This window comes from Microplitis demolitor, chromosome 3 (assembly GCF_026212275.2).
Source record: "Microplitis demolitor isolate Queensland-Clemson2020A chromosome 3, iyMicDemo2.1a, whole genome shotgun sequence".
NCBI classification, from domain to species: Eukaryota; Metazoa; Arthropoda; class Insecta; order Hymenoptera; family Braconidae; genus Microplitis; species Microplitis demolitor.
In genome coordinates this window covers 3020361-3036080 of record NC_068547.1, presented here as the reverse complement: position 1 = coordinate 3036080, position 15720 = coordinate 3020361, and the positions used below count along the sequence as shown (strand labels likewise).

The window sequence follows — 15720 nt, the reverse complement described above, 5'->3', positions numbered from 1 at the left end:
GCGAGTTGATAAGTTTGTCGTGTACACGAAATATTATTGATACAAACTTACATGCGGCCATTGATCATTCATATCGAGTATTAAATAAACATAAAAATATATATTTAATGCAATATATCAAGTATTTCAGCGAAAGAATGATTGATGAAGGTTTTCTAATCACGATAAACTCGACAATAATTTAAATACGCGAGTTATTGTTATGATGAAAGACCCGAGAGAGGAAATAAAATCAGCGGTTAATTTTTGTTGGCTGGATTGAATGCCGGAGTGCAGGACCTGTGGATATGCTTAAATGTTTAAAGTCAGGGGGCACGTGACCACGCAATTATATGCTCGTCAAGCCGGCCCTCGGGCACTTGGTATTAGCCACACATCAGCCTCCTCAATCGCTTGCCTGGTAATTAAAATATAATTTGCGATTACCCGGGTCTAATGAGAGCGATCATTCAAATTTCACTCTACGCTGTTATTTTTTAAAAATACACATGTCCGTCATCGCAAACTCGCTACATTGTTGCAGACATGTAAATTTATAGTGAGTCATAATAAAAATTATTTGAATTTTTGAAAAACCCCGGGCTGTGATGAAACCTCGGAGCATTCTTCGGGTCGATTACCACTGGAACTCATGTATTGAGTTTAATTAAAATTAGAGCAAACAAATAATGCAGGACTACATCAGAACCCGCACAGCGGGAGCTCGCACAACCTCAAGGCGAGTGACCGAACCGTCATGAATTCATGGGACCACTCTGATACCCCGGCTCACTACCCACTGGCCCTACACCAGTACAGCGGATGCTTCTGGCTGTGTGCTGCTGTTATAGTGTGGAGCATCGAAAACTCAATAAAACGAGTAGAGGAGAGAAAATAAACCAGCAAAAAGGCAGAATAAAAAATAAAATTTGAGAAGCTGGGAGGAGTAAGAGCTAAAAGAAGCCTGGCAACCTGAATCAACCACCGTCTCAGCTGCCTACCGGTAACCCACAAGATAACTTCCCTCACAATACCTTCAATTATTTATCGACGCATGAATCTTTTGTGAAGGATTTAATACGGCCGGTAGTAGTCGTAAAGTCGGCGTTGCTTTTAGTCGACACCTCGCTAAATATTTCACCAATCCCCACATTACTTTCGAATACATGAATATCAAATGATTTTAATATATATTTCTCCAACGAGACTTCTTATATGTTTGCTTATCCATTAATTATTTCATTTTTCACTCCAATCTTAAATATTACTGATCACTAAAACACGACACTAAATTTTTTTAATTAATTATTTATTCAATAAATTAACATTTTTCTCACTCGTTATTTATTTTTTACTCTTTTAAAAAAATTACAGGACAAAATGGGCCATCTAAAAAATTTGTTTTTAATTTTTCTGGCTCATTTTACCCGTCTTTCTACAAAATAAACTAAATAAAAAAAAATAAACTCTAATTAACTTATACCTAATCAACACCTGTCTCAATAATAATTAAAAAAAAATAAACAGCAAATAAATTGGCATTACCCAACTCTAGTATCAGCTATCAGCAGTCATAACAGAATAATGTCCGTCATAGCCTGCATAAACTAGAGACGTCGTTCAATAATACAAACATAATGTGAATGTTCGAGTTGATATGCAGATATATCTGGTCAGCGCCTATAGACGTAACTTAAAATAAACATATATGGCATTCTGCGGCATACCTGAGCTGACTGGTGATAATAATCACAAATATTGCATCACATAGCCAACTTAATCCAAGTTATAAATTATTATACACTCTCTTACCCCGAGATTATTTATTAAATATATATTTTTTTCGGCGGGCTGATTATATAGTCAGCTTGTCACTGCTGACCATGAATAATAATAAATCTCGATAAAGAGCTTCCGAGGTCCTTTCCAGTGGTATCAGGAGCACGAGGATCACGAGTTTCGTGTTCGACTCTCCTCATACTCCTTATTCCCCTTTACTTTATTTTACTTTAACTTTATTTATTTTATTTAAACATATCTATCTATATATGTATGTATATACTGTATACTGTATGCTATATACTATTTTTGCTTTATTTTCCACCACGGAATTCGCTATATTGATCGCTACAATGTTCAAAGGCTATTTATTACTCAGCTTGTACACTTCCGTAAACAGTAATCTTTAACTAAACATTCTCCTCGAGCTTATGACTTGTGATATTTATTTTATTCATCCTCGGATTTTTTTAAGCTGCCAGACAGCAGGGAAATTACATGTAAACTACTTATGACTTGTGACAACAACGGATAAAATATTTAATACAACCCTATAGTCAAGTCATGTCATAACAATAATCATGTCACAAACTTTTGTAAACTGTTGTTAATAATATACTTACTATTTGTCCGTCTATAAGATAATTTTACTAGTTTTTAAAATCATTTTATTGCTCAAACTTGGACGAATAATTTGGACTATTAATTAAACTTACAAGAATTGCTTAAAAAAATTTTTTATTTGGGAAAAAAAAATTCAAATAAGATTCTAGCAGAGCGTGGTTTCGATCCACGGACCTCTGGGTTATGGGCCCAGCACGCTTCCACTGCGCCACTCTGCTCTAGTTGAGGGTAGAAATTTTATAGCCGTACTTGAGCTTCAAATCAATTCTGCTGAAATACAACCCTTAATTTTCTTATTTACTTATTATTTTTTTTATTTCACCAAAAAAGAAAATTAAAATCCATAAGATAACAAACCCATTACCCGGCCACCTTTCATTGGAGGGAAATTAAAATTTTTAAATATTCATAACGACATATAATTATAGACATATAATTATAGATCGGGTTTAAAATTTTTTTACCTTAATTTTAAATTTTTAATCTACAAATTATATAATTTTTTTTCATATGAATATTATAAAAAATATATTTCAAGTATTTTTTCATTTTACTTCAATTCTCGTCACTTGTTTTTAAGAAAAGCCTATAAGTCTTTGAAATATAAATTACAAATATTAAAAATATAATTTAGCAGAGCGTGGTTTCGATCCACGGACCTCTGGGTTATGGGCCCAGCACGCTTCCACTGCGCCACTCTGCTTTAGTTGAGGGTAGAAATTTTATAGCCGTAGTTGAGCTTCAAATCAATTCTGCTGAAATACATCCCTTAATTTTTTTATTTGCTTATTATTTTTTTTATTTCACCAAAAAAGAAAATTGAAATCCATAAGATAACAAACCCATTACCCGGCTACCTTTCATTGGAGGGAAATTAAAATTTTTAAATATTCATAACGACTTATAATTATAGATCGGGTTTAAAATTTTTTACCTTAATTTAAAATTTTTAATCTACAAATTATAAAATTTTTTTTCACATAAATATTATAAAAAATATATTTCACAAGTTTTTAAAATATAAATTACAACTATTAAAAATATAATTTAGCAGAGCGTGGTTTCGATCCACGGACCTCTGGGTTATGGGCCCAGCACGCTTCCACTGCGCCACTCTGCTCTTGATATCTTTTGTCTTTTTAAAACCACTCATAAATTTTTATATAAATACATCTTTCAAATTCCCTCATACAATTAATAAATAAAATAAATAAATAATTTATGTTTCAGTCTGACATAGTCCACCAAAGTGTCTACGAGCTAGTCCACAGCGAAGACCGGGAAGAGCTGCAACGTCAACTAATGTGGAATTCTTTTTTACCATCAGAAAGCTCAAACTTACCCCTTCACGATGCACTCTCGATCCAGCATAGCCATCTGCTGGAACGGAGCTTTACCGTCCGCTTCCGTTGTCTTTTAGACAACACTTCCGGCTTCTTGGTAAATGCTTTATACTTGAAAACTTAAATACTGTAGTTTAATAACTCTTTACAATCCGTCTTAATGACTATTGCAAAAACGCAAACGGCTAAAAACATTAATTAATATTTTTCACGAGCAAATAAATTAAAAACATTTCATTTCCAAAGTAATTACTTTTTTCCTGTCTCTCCCAGCCATTGCACCCTCAAGCTAAATATCACCAGCAAGACTAAAAGAAATTTAATTTTCAACCGTGTAAGAGAACTCGGATACTTAAAATTGTTATTAAAAAATTTAAAAACAATAATTTTTACAAAAATAAATTTAAACGTACACACGAAAAATATTTCCATTCATTCATTCATCAGATTCCTTTTGAAAATTGAATCAAAGTCACGCGAGTTCCCAAGTTAAGAATAAAAGTTTTTTTTTCGATTCAGTTCTGCTAAAACCGAAACATCTCGTGCTTAGTAATCGAGTGTATCGAGTTAAAAATAAATTTACATACTTATTTTTATAAGCTTTCGTAAAAACGGAATACAATATGATATATATAAACTTATAAATTAAGCTATCAATCAATTACGAATTAATGATTCCGTAAAAGAAAAAAAAATACATGCTTCAAAAAATGAATTTAAGTTTAGTATATCAAGTTAATGAATTTGATTAATGATTCAATAGCTAAACAGAGATATAAAAGAGAGCAGGCGAGTAATTGCTCTGATGGGAAATTCTAAATTAACTGAAAGAGGGATCTAGTATCTTATATATTTATACCAGTATAGATTTCTCATTCTCTTTTCTCTTCATTAATATCGTCCATGACTCGGTGATATCACTCGATTGGGAAGTCCCTTGATAATTAAATTAAGCTGCTGGATAAAGCGATCGATACCTTAAATAATTATTCTATATGAGAAACAATTATGGTTTTAATTAAGCTGAGAGTAAAGTAAAATTGCTCGTAATAACAAAACACTAATTACTGCCCGACAATGGAAATAAGAAATTCAGCAAATGGATCCAACGCCGAACACAGCAAGTCCGAAAACCGGATACTGCGTTTGTTTGTTTGCTCGCTCGTATTGTGCTGAGCAAAAACTACCGCTTCGACGTTTATGAAAATGAAACTGTAATCGTTAAATTTTTTATCACAAGCAAGCCACGGTTAGACTTTATTTGAAAACCCCGCGAAATTTTAAAATGTTTGTAAATTTAAGTAATTTAATAAAATAATATTTTGATTACAGAGATTAGACATCAGGGGGAGAGTGAAAGTACTGCATGGTCAAAATAGAAAGACGGAAGAGCCTCCGCTGGCGCTGTTTGCTCTCTGTACCCCTTTTGGACCTCCTTCGTTGCTAGAAGTACCGCAGAAAGAAGTTATGTTCAAGAGCAAACACAAACTGGACTTTGCGCTGGTGTCAATGGACCAACGGGGAAAAATGTTGCTGGGTTACTCAGATGCAGAGCTAACGAATCTCGGTGGCTATGATTTAGTTCACTACGATGATCTCGCATACGTCGCAAGTGCTCATCAAGAACGTGAGTACTTCAAACTCATTGTCATAAATATTTTAAAATTATAAAAATTACTTATAATTATTAATTGTTACTTTCAGTTTTGAAAACCGGCGCTTCGGGTATGATAGCCTATAGGTATCAAATGAAAGACGGCGGCTGGCAATGGCTGCAGACAAGTTCCCGACTAGTTTACAAAAATTCAAAGCCAGACTTTGTCATCAGTACTCACCGTCCTTTGATGTAAGTTGAAAAAAAAAATAATAAAAGATTTGAATTATTTATAATTTACTTCTATTGATTGAATAAATTTGCATTGACCTATTTGCTGTTGTATCATGACAGGGAGGAAGAAGGTCGCGATCTACTGGGGAAACGTACGATGGACTTCAAAGTGAGTTATCTAGACGCAGGCCTGACCAATAGTTATTTCTCAGACAACGACAGTCTGACAGGGCCATCAATGACGCCAACGTTGCCAGCCCAACCGACACCTCAACGAGTGAATCGTCGTTACAAGACTCAACTTCGTGACTTCCTGTCGACGTGTCGGAGTAAGAGAACCAAGTTGGCCAATCAATCCTCGGGTTCACCACCTACGACACCCACAGTCGCATCGGTGGACTATTTAACAGCGGACACAAGTGCTGCTGCGGCAGTCGCCGTGGCGTACAGCAACCTCAATACCATGTATCCGACTCCGTACGCTCCGGCAGCAGTGGCAGCAACCACGGATCCATCTCTGACGACGTACATCGGTCACACGGGAAACTATCACCAGACTCTGTATCCAGCGACGGCTCTGGACAATCGTTACCTCACCGCGACAGAGAATTTGTTCCAGTATCGTCCGCTGGGGTCTTATTATCCCGACTATCACACAACGACGGCCTACAACGGGTTCATCGATGTTTCGCTGCCCACGTACGACACTCACCAGCTGGCGAGCAGTAAAACAGAGGAACGCTTGTACTGCCAGCAGCTAGAGTCTCCCAAATATAGTTACGTGGACACACGGCATCCCAACAGCGTGAGCGGCTCGCCTTATGCACCGAGTCCTGTCACAGCGACTCCGTTGCATCAAAACCCCGACATCAGTGTCGTTAGAGCCGGCAGCAGACACTCCTTAGAAGGTGCGTCCTCGAGTAATTCAGCCGGCAGCTCACCAGTGACAGCTGCCAATGGGGTTCGCACGCCCAAAATGGAAGACGTTAAGCCTGACGTCTACGGCAGTGAAGCTCCTAGACAAACAGTTCTCATGTGGGGACCGCCACCGAGGTCACCGCCGAAAAACAATGGGAGCTATAGTCCACCCACGCCTCACTCGACCCACTCGTCACACTCGAATACGAACCCCGGGAATGTCGGCAATGATCCACTCAAATCGTTGGCTGAAATGAACTCAATAAACGGCGACTGCAAGTGGAAACAGACCTCGCCCAATGGAGGCCAGCAGCAAGCTCCGAGTCCACCAAGAGGAAAAAATCACCAACAACACCAGCAGCAGCAGCAACAACAGCAACAACAACAACAACAGCAACAAAATCAGTATCCTGTAACTAGCCACTACGGCACATCCGGTGGATACTCGCATCACCAAGGACACGCTCATGGGGAGACGGGCGCCGAGGTATGGCAAGGAGTGCAACATCACCATCACTACCAGTACTATCCCTACCACCATCACCACCCCGCACCACCAAGGCACACGCCCCAGTGAGTGTCACCGCTGCCTCACCAGTTTATTTTTTATTTTTATTTTCTCTTTCTCTCTTTTTTTTATTTATCTTTCATTTTTTCTCGACAATAATTACTGATGTTTAGCAAACAAACCGCCAACTATGTCATTTATTTTGTCTTACTGCGCCGTAATAGCTCTAACAATAAAAAATAATGTTTTCTATTCGGTATCGTGTGTAATTTGACGCGTTAATGTTTGCCAGTGCTTCGATTTTTTGATTCAGAGATACCGCCGGACACAGTTACGTTGACGTCCTGACTACAATACTGTGCCCACAGCTACCAATCGCTTCAGCAGACTCAGGACTTTCATATCAGACAAAAAAAATTAATTCCGCACTCTTTCGACTGTTTGCGTTCAATTACATACTCAAAATTTTATTTTCTCACCCGCTGTCTCTTTCTATCAACAACTCAGCTTATTAGATTAAAAAAAATAACTTTACTGGTTAACGAGTAAGCGAAAATTAAAGAAAACTTTGAGGTTCACAAGAAAAAATGTACTTTTGGTTGCAGCACGTCATCATCGTCAGCGGGAACGGGGACGGACTTAGCAGGCTCGGGCATGGACATGCCCCAGGAACACAGCAACAGCAACAGCAACAACAACACCACCACCACCAACAACAACAACAACAACAGCAACAGCAACAACAACATCAACATCAACGCATTGTATCATCCGTCTCATCACGCAGCCTCATCAGTTGCCACAATAGTGCCAGCTGCCTCTCAGATACCAAACCGGACGCCGGGAGTCCTCTGCTGTCCATCTCTGAGGTGACCAACACCCTGCTCAACCAGTAGGAAGCCGAGCACCTCATACCTGATCCCCCTCGAGGATTGCAATAAAAAAAGTCATTCATTTGACTCGACATACGTCAGCGCGTGTCAGCAATCAACTCTGAAAACTCAATTTTAATTATAACACATAAATATAAATATATATAAATATAAATAAATTCATTAATTTAATAATTTAATGTTAAATATTTTCGCTTGCCGATCAACTGGTTCGCGGTTTCTTTTTTTTTGTATATTTTAAAATTTCGCGGTAATTTAATTTTGTAAAATAAAATTTATTTATGCCTCTATTTAAAACTTTATCTGCTGCACAAAAAATGAAGATATTTATTGTTTTTAAAAGCAGTTTACTCTGTACAGAGGCTAGTTAAGTAGCGAGATTGTGAGATAGTTATAATTACAACTGATTTTAAGTAATGAAGTTATTGAAAATGAATTTAAGTAAAAATTAATTTAAAGTAACAAATGTACGAAATCTCAGTTTAAATTTAAAATAAAAAAAACGTAAATAATTATTCTGTACAATATATTATGCTTGTATAATTTTTCTACAGAAAAAAAATACGTATTCTGTGATATGTGTGATTATTTAAACACAATAATCGTCAGAGACGTACATATATGTATATTGTAATATTTATTATTAGAGTGAAAGCAAATAATTATTAATTATTATTATTTTGTTAGGAAAATTACGTAAAAAAAGCTGTATCAATTTTAGTTTCAATTCTCAATTAATATATTTAATTATTTAATTAAATTTATGTAGCCTGCGGATTGTTGAATTTGTTTATTTTTATTTAATTTTTTTTCCATTTAAATTGTTTGTTTTGTTGAATTATTTAATTGATTGATTGATTGATTGGAACAACTCAGCCTTGCCAATACTAATTTTGTTTTTATTTGTTAATAAGTTTGTAATTTTTTGTACTTAATTAATTTATACACTATTTATACAAATGTCTTTTTTGTGTTCAATGCAGCTAGGTGAGCCTTCCATATCTATTATTATAATTATAATTATTAATTATTGATAGTCCTCATTTGCAAAGCCAAAGGAATTATAATTTGGAGTAAAAATTTATGAAAATATAAATTATAAAAAAAATTTATTTGTAGAAAAATCGTCCATTACTAAAATTATAATATTTATAATTATAAATATAAATTTAAATTTAAATTATATGGGTACTGTAAGAAAAAGTTGACTTTGCAACTGAGTGCAATAAATTTTTATCATCGACCTTTTCGTTATCTTTGAAACTCTTCTAACAACTGCAATGTTGCATAAAAAAATATAAATAAATTAATTAATTAATTAAAAAAAAAAAAAAAATAGTAATAAGAAATCAAGTCTAGTCCATGTATGATGCGAATTAGTAGTATGCTCGTGAAAAAGTTTACGATTTTTATTTAAAATCAGACTTTAATAACGAGAGCATAAAATGTATATTAATTGTATATTTATATATTCAATTTAAAATTATTATAATTAATATTAACTGTAGGTGACATTTATCAACAAAAAAAAATTCGAATTAATTAAAAAAAAAAAAAACAATTGTCGGAATAAAAAAAATTACGACGCATCGAGATCTCAGTACTGTATGAATTGTCTCGAAAAAATTATATTTTTATTTCAAAGCTAGTTATCATTACTTTTAAATGTACAATCCCTTCCAGCATTGCGGCATAAATTTAAAAAAAATATTTAATTACTAATAAATAATTTAAAAAAAATATAAATAAATGCTTAGACGTGTCACTCAGTGACTAATGACATATCATTACTCTCGTAATTAAAATAAATTTTCCTATTTGAGGTTAAAGTTTTACTTATATCGATATTTAAATGAACAAAATGTATCATCATGCCAAACAATTTAAAAAATAATAATTCGACGATTATAAATTCTTATGTTTTAAATATGTGAGTAAGTAGAATATTTTAGCGCTGAAATTAAAACAACTTGAAAAATAAATTTTAACAAAATGTATGAAATGTTTATATGAAATAAATTATAATATGATAGAAACAATAATTATTTTATAGTAATTAATTAATTTCAATAAAACTATTTAATAAAATAGATTATTAATTATAAACTAATTAAATGTTTATTATTTATTTACATTTATGATACAAAAGAAACAACGCACTTATAAAATATATTTTAAATATTTATTGGAAGTTTAAAGTTAAGAAACTTAATTTTTTATGATTCTGAAGTCAGTAGAAGATTTACAATTTTCAGAATTTTTTTCAAACAAATCAGATACGAAAAAAAAAAAAACTAAAAATATGCACATGTAGAAAATTAAAAAAACTATAGGTGCAATTTTTTTAAATATTTTTTTTTTTACAATTTATCTTTTGAAAAAAATCCAAAAACTATAAGATGTCGATTAACTTCAATATTATGATTTTTTGTCTGAACTCATGAAAATATTAATCCAAAGATCAAATCTTTGAACATTTATCAGCGAAGACTATTCTAATATATTAATCTGAAATATAAAATAGATTTTTATTTTAACAAATCACTATACGCAACATTCAAATTACGGTAATTAAATTTTTTTCCTCTTGGCCACGACGACGTGGTTGCGAGATTTCAGAGGCGACTTTGTTCGCTGGGAATGACGTTTAAGGATTTCCTCAAGAGACACACATGCCTCACACACGTCGCAGTCGTGGACCTCGAGTGTGCACAAGTTGTGTCTCCACTTGTTGTAAGGATCTTTGTAAGCGCACTCAGGGCTTACGTTGTTGTATTTCGTTACCTCTGGACCACCCCCGCACAGTTTTAAACTGCTCACGTAGTCCAGCACTGACTCAAAATCAGATATACTACTTATTGAACAAGGTTTGTCTTTTAACACAGTCTTTGCGTTTATTAAAAATAATTCGAAGTTAAGTTTTTCGTCTAGTACGATCTGTAACAAAAATCCTTACAATTAAAGCTAAAATTTTAGAGTAAATAAATGAGACGCAAATATTTTCTAAAAATACTTTAAACAGAAAAAATTTTGAGTGTGAATGTAAAAAATATGAGACAACTCATAAATTTTAAATATTTCAATAAATAAATTTAAAAAAGTCCGCGTACTTTTCAATTTATATTCATCTTGCATTTTATTTATTAATTCCAAAATTTAAAAAATTGCCAATTGTTACCTAGGGTCACGTTCATATAATTTTCATAATCACAACTGACAGAAAATATCTTCCTAAACTATTTAAATAATTAAATAAAACTTGAATTACCTGTTTAATATAAAAGGGTTCAAAACCTCTTCCATGTAAATTAACCATAGAAATTTCACTGACAACAATACGTTTTAATGGTTCCTCAGTACAATGGATAGCCCATGATCGATTCGGCAGCATGGAAACAACATCTTCAGAGTAACAAATATGATTAAACAATCTGTTGATATGTAATTGCTCTAATTCATTATCCTCGTAATTAAACTCATGCTCATCTGCGACAAAGCCGCCATTGCTCGTAGATGAATTTTTATCCACATTATTCTATTCAAAAATTCATTGTTACTATTAATAATTACGAGCAATAAATTAATTTAAAATTTTTATGACAGTTACTTACAGGTGTCTCAGGTATTTCATCAGGTTCAACTGACTCCCGTCTGTTCTCTGACATAACTCTAGGAAATCAATACAATAATTAAAATTCATAAAACGTCCAGGCAACTATTATATCTGATTGAATAATTAATTAATTAATTAATTAATTAAATAAATAAATGTATGAATACCCGGATTGTAAAGTCGTAGACTTTTTTTTATTAACAAGCTTTGAACGAGCGGCTGCTTTATTTCTCTTTATTTTATTACTCTTCGGCATCGTTAACCAACAGATAAATTCATTTACTCAACAGCAGTATGTGTTAAATATAAATATGAGTGATCGATGAGATGACGTCACTAAAATTAGCAAATATATTCATCATGTTAAAAAAAGTTATTATTTGATGTATGGAATTGACAATTTACCACACAGACACAACTTGCTGCAGTAAACGGGTAAACTGAAAACTGAACAAAAGAAGTGAGAGGTGGAAGTGGTGCAAGTGAGAGTAAGAGTAAATAAAAATGATTCCTCGAAAATCAGCTGCGTAAATTGAGGGCAGCATATTCGGATAATAATGTGGCGGCATCACTTGTTGTTATTATTAAACTACTAGCCATTTTTCAAAGAGAAGACTTGATAAGTTGATTTTTAAAGAGAAAATAAAATATTATCTAAATTTTTTCTTTTCTTTCAGAGTCCACGGGCAGCGAGTATTCTCTCTGCATTTTTAATGTCGTAAGCAATAGGTTGATTTTGCCGCGGAAAATAAAAACTCAAATTTAAGTTTATATGAATATTTTTATTTATATTCACTGTAATAAACTCTAAAAATTTTTTAAAACTCTAATCAGCAATAACTACGTGTACTTTGAGTGTAATTAATATAATTGCGACAAGTAAATCAGTATTTAAATTTTGAAATTTAACTACTGATTTAAATTTCGCGGTAATTTTCACTGTGCGCAGCGCGGGTGCGGCGCGTTTTAAAATGTACGATTTCTAAAATCATTTTCTTACTTATCAACAATATATTGTGCATATTATGATTCACGATAAATACCTGATATAATTATATATATGTACTTTGATAAGAAATGTTACTAATTAACTTACGCTGACAGATTACGTGACAAAATAATAATATTGAATTTACAAAATCCAAAAATGACCAATAACAGCTAAAAGTTATTTTACATATTAATTATTATAATTACTCACTAATATTTTACGTGAATAATAATAATGAATTCGTCATACAATTCATCAATGAGCTCAAATTCAAGTATCGGCGATACGACAATTAATTTGAAAAGTAAATTAATGAGCATCATCAGAAAATCAAACACGATATTTGTAGGGGAATATTTAGAGCGGCGATTGGTTAAGAATCATCCGTCAGCGATATACAAGTACGTTATCTATATAAATACCAATGTGTATATTTATAAATATAATTGTTTATATAATAAAAATTTAATTTCAGAGATATAGTTGTAGTCGATAAAGATGAAGAGATCGTGGGAATTTTGAAACAACTCTACGATGTCGTACACAAAGAACTTAATGGAGACAAATCTCTCGGTATTACTAGTAAGTATTCACTGAGGATAAATTTTCAATCTACAAGTTTTCAATTGATGTTTTTATTTGTTAGGAACAATTATTGATGATGAAGTACAGGATTACAAATTATGGGTTGACTTAGAGTCAATTACATTTGGCAAGTATTGGTTCAGAATAAAATCAGTTAAAATTTATGACAATACTGTACAGCTTCAATTGAAATCTCTTAAGTCATTTCATAATTCATCTAGAAGATCAACTATACAAGAAGATTATCAAGAATTTGATATAAATCAAGTAATTTTATTTATTTATCATCTAGCAGGAAGCTGATCATGAAATGGTCAAGTACCAGATCGCCAGCTTGTTACCAGTCAATTTATAATTCATTCATTTTTTTTAGATCCTCACGTATCACAATTTAGTAGAAGCGACGAAATTCATCGCCGTAGTATTGATGAGTCTCATAACCCTGCTCGCAAATTTTCTCTACTACTTCGCTGACTTCAGTATTAAAATAACCCACGAGTTGTCTAATCTGGTGAAAGCATTGACACCAATACTGTTTGGTCTCTATGATTTTTTAACTCGTTGCGTCGGTGGCCTGTACTGGCTCATCTTCATGTTGTTCTCAGGAACGACTGTAGCACCTCCTCCTAGACAACCGATAGCTCTCATGCCCAGCGTTCGCAGATCCCGCGGTGGATACGACAGCAGAAACGTCTACGAGCGTTACAAATAATTTTTAAATATTTTTATTTTATTTAATCGCGTTCTTTGAAACCCATCTCCAGCATCCCAATATTTATTTACTGTTTTACTTTACTTAATACTTAAGGATCGTGTAAATAAATAATAAAATTGTATATACGAGTAATTGGTTTTTATTTAAACAGGAATGATAATTACAATTTTTTATTACACTCATTTAAATATATTTTTAATGAGTTATGTCTGATTACACATAAATTTTGGTCATATTTATTTTTTAAAGAATTATATATTCCTCTTATTTAGTAACTCCAATTACTCCGCAAGCCAAACGAGCTCCTGCGTTGCCAGTTGTTTTTGACAACTCGTGACCACCTTTGCCCAAGTCATCAGGGTCAGCATGAACCTGATACGTGACACAAGATAGTAATTAATCATCAAAAAAATTTAAACCAGCAATAAATTTAAATAAAATTAATTACCACAAGAGTTCTGCCAATGATATTATGATCTCCTTGAAGAGCGATCATTTTATCAGTGATGTTGACCTTGGCAACACCATCTGCACCAGCTTGGACATTACCAAGATCTCCAACGTGTCTGGAGCTGTCCTCAGGACCACCATGTTCCTTTCCTAGCGGATTGAAGTGCGGTCCAGCACTGGTACATCCTAAGATAATTATTTTTATTGATAAATATATATCAGGACACGACTCGTAGCAGAAATTATTTATAAATCACTGCAATGTCAGAGTGACGCAAGCATTATTGACCTGTCATTACATTAATTATATCTTAGTCAATAATTATATAAAAGATATAAGTATATTTACCATTGGTATTGTCCCCAAACTCGTGGATATGGAAACCATGGAGACCGGGCTTGAGTCCAGTTACTTCTCCAGTGACCTTGACGGGATTTGAGCCGCTCTGTCATTGAAACAAAAAAACAAATAAGACCGGCATTAAAACTTTTGAAATCATGACAAATAAATGGACATCTTTATATTTATATATAGAATAATTATTAAATAAATAAATATAACTTACGTCTTGTTCGAACCAAAGGGTTCCGGCAACTTCGCCCTGTAATACGCAGACTGCTTTGACCATTTTAAAATGTCGATTACCGGTTTTTAGTTTTAATTCTCGAACGTTCAATTACAGACTCTTCGACGCAATAACTTATTTATTATCAGTTATTTTGCTGAATCACTATCTACTCACGGCGAAATAAAGTTTATTAGTGCCGTGTGAAATACGCTGTGAATTAATTAAGATGTTTATTTTTTTGTTTTTTTTGACCAATGAGAAAAGCGTCCAATTGCGGTTAGCGGTTTTAGAAACTAAAAAAAATCAGTAACCAGTATACCGTATAGTTATGTAGCAGCAAAATGAAGAGCAGAAGTACACTAACTGATGTCACGTGAGATGTGAAACGCAGTTGCGCAGTGCAGCCGTCGCAGCTGCAAATTAACAATTCAAAAAACTGCGCCAAAGTTTTAGCTTCAGCTTCCCGTAATTATCTGTCATACTCTGCCGTCATTTTATTTTGATTCATAATTTTCAATTTTTCTCCTATTTCTAAAAAGTTATTTTTCAAATATCTAAATTTACCGCGCAAGTAATAAGAATAGTTAATAAATTATTGATGAAAATAAAAAACTTGAAGTATACTTTTTAGTCTAATTAATATAATTATTAACACAAATTTTAATAAAATTATTAAATTTCAGTTTTGAAATTTCGCGCCAAGATGGAGCTACTGCGTGCCACTGTATTCAACGTTCAAATTTTTGCTACAGTGAGAGCGATCGATTAATTGCAAAATCGATTATTTTGTATCAACTGGCGGTCCAATAGCGGCAGTCAGTATCATCGACAACGGCAGTAGTAGTCCAGATCCTTCTTTACATTTAAATTGAAAGACAGTATTGCAGTTAATTCGCAGAATTATCCATAAAATTAATTGCTCATA

General features: G+C 33.2%; 4 protein-coding genes and 3 non-coding genes across 9 annotated transcripts in view; 2 read left to right on the top strand and 5 right to left on the bottom strand.

Moving 5' to 3' along the window:
* Nucleotides 1-8343, top strand: part of LOC103576576 (circadian locomoter output cycles protein kaput) — a 106709-nt gene extending 98366 nt beyond the window's left edge. For both annotated transcript variants that reach the window (XM_008556862.2, XM_008556861.3), the window contains 5 exons: nucleotides 3613-3822; nucleotides 5058-5352; nucleotides 5430-5571; nucleotides 5674-7044; nucleotides 7585-8343. In XM_008556862.2, the coding sequence (XP_008555084.1) occupies nucleotides 3613-3822; nucleotides 5058-5352; nucleotides 5430-5571; nucleotides 5674-7044; nucleotides 7585-7852 (2286 nt within the window). In that variant the 3' untranslated portion in view covers nucleotides 7853-8343. The remainder of the gene's footprint in view (nucleotides 1-3612; nucleotides 3823-5057; nucleotides 5353-5429; nucleotides 5572-5673; nucleotides 7045-7584) is intronic.
* Nucleotides 2529-2600, bottom strand: Trnam-cau (transfer RNA methionine (anticodon CAU)). Its single transcript has one exon. It is a non-coding gene; the product is annotated as a tRNA-Met (tRNA).
* Trnam-cau (transfer RNA methionine (anticodon CAU)) lies at nucleotides 3014-3085 on the bottom strand. The gene has a single exon. It is a non-coding gene; the product is annotated as a tRNA-Met (tRNA).
* Trnam-cau (transfer RNA methionine (anticodon CAU)) lies at nucleotides 3431-3502 on the bottom strand. Its single transcript has one exon. It is a non-coding gene; the product is annotated as a tRNA-Met (tRNA).
* A 1848-nt stretch (nucleotides 8344-10191) lies between the features above and the next one.
* On the bottom strand, nucleotides 10192-11972 carry LOC103576575 (uncharacterized). Of its 2 annotated transcripts, XM_008556860.3 has the most exons (5): nucleotides 11891-11972; nucleotides 11653-11821; nucleotides 11484-11541; nucleotides 11141-11407; nucleotides 10192-10809 (listed from the first exon to the last, which is right to left on the bottom strand). In XM_008556860.3, exons 2-5 carry the CDS (start codon nucleotides 11739-11741, stop codon nucleotides 10444-10446), a joined length of 780 nt encoding a protein of 259 aa, XP_008555082.1. In that variant the 5' UTR covers nucleotides 11742-11821; nucleotides 11891-11972; the 3' UTR covers nucleotides 10192-10443. The 2 variants fall into 2 exon arrangements, with proteins under 2 accessions (XP_008555082.1, XP_008555081.1); XM_008556859.3 differs by having other exon boundaries at nucleotides 11653-11963.
* Nucleotides 11973-12521: 549 nt separating this feature from the next.
* Nucleotides 12522-14063, top strand: LOC103576573 (uncharacterized). Its single transcript, XM_008556857.3, has 4 exons — nucleotides 12522-12877; nucleotides 12952-13058; nucleotides 13123-13328; nucleotides 13435-14063. Exons 1-4 carry the CDS (start codon nucleotides 12711-12713, stop codon nucleotides 13771-13773), a joined length of 819 nt encoding a protein of 272 aa, XP_008555079.1. The 5' UTR covers nucleotides 12522-12710; the 3' UTR covers nucleotides 13774-14063.
* On the bottom strand, nucleotides 13900-15156 carry LOC103576574 (superoxide dismutase [Cu-Zn]). Its single transcript, XM_008556858.3, has 4 exons — nucleotides 14793-15156; nucleotides 14576-14672; nucleotides 14225-14412; nucleotides 13900-14148 (listed from the first exon to the last, which is right to left on the bottom strand). Exons 1-4 carry the CDS (start codon nucleotides 14853-14855, stop codon nucleotides 14041-14043), a joined length of 456 nt encoding a protein of 151 aa, XP_008555080.1. The 5' UTR covers nucleotides 14856-15156; the 3' UTR covers nucleotides 13900-14040.
* Between the last annotated feature and the right edge of the window lie 564 nt (nucleotides 15157-15720).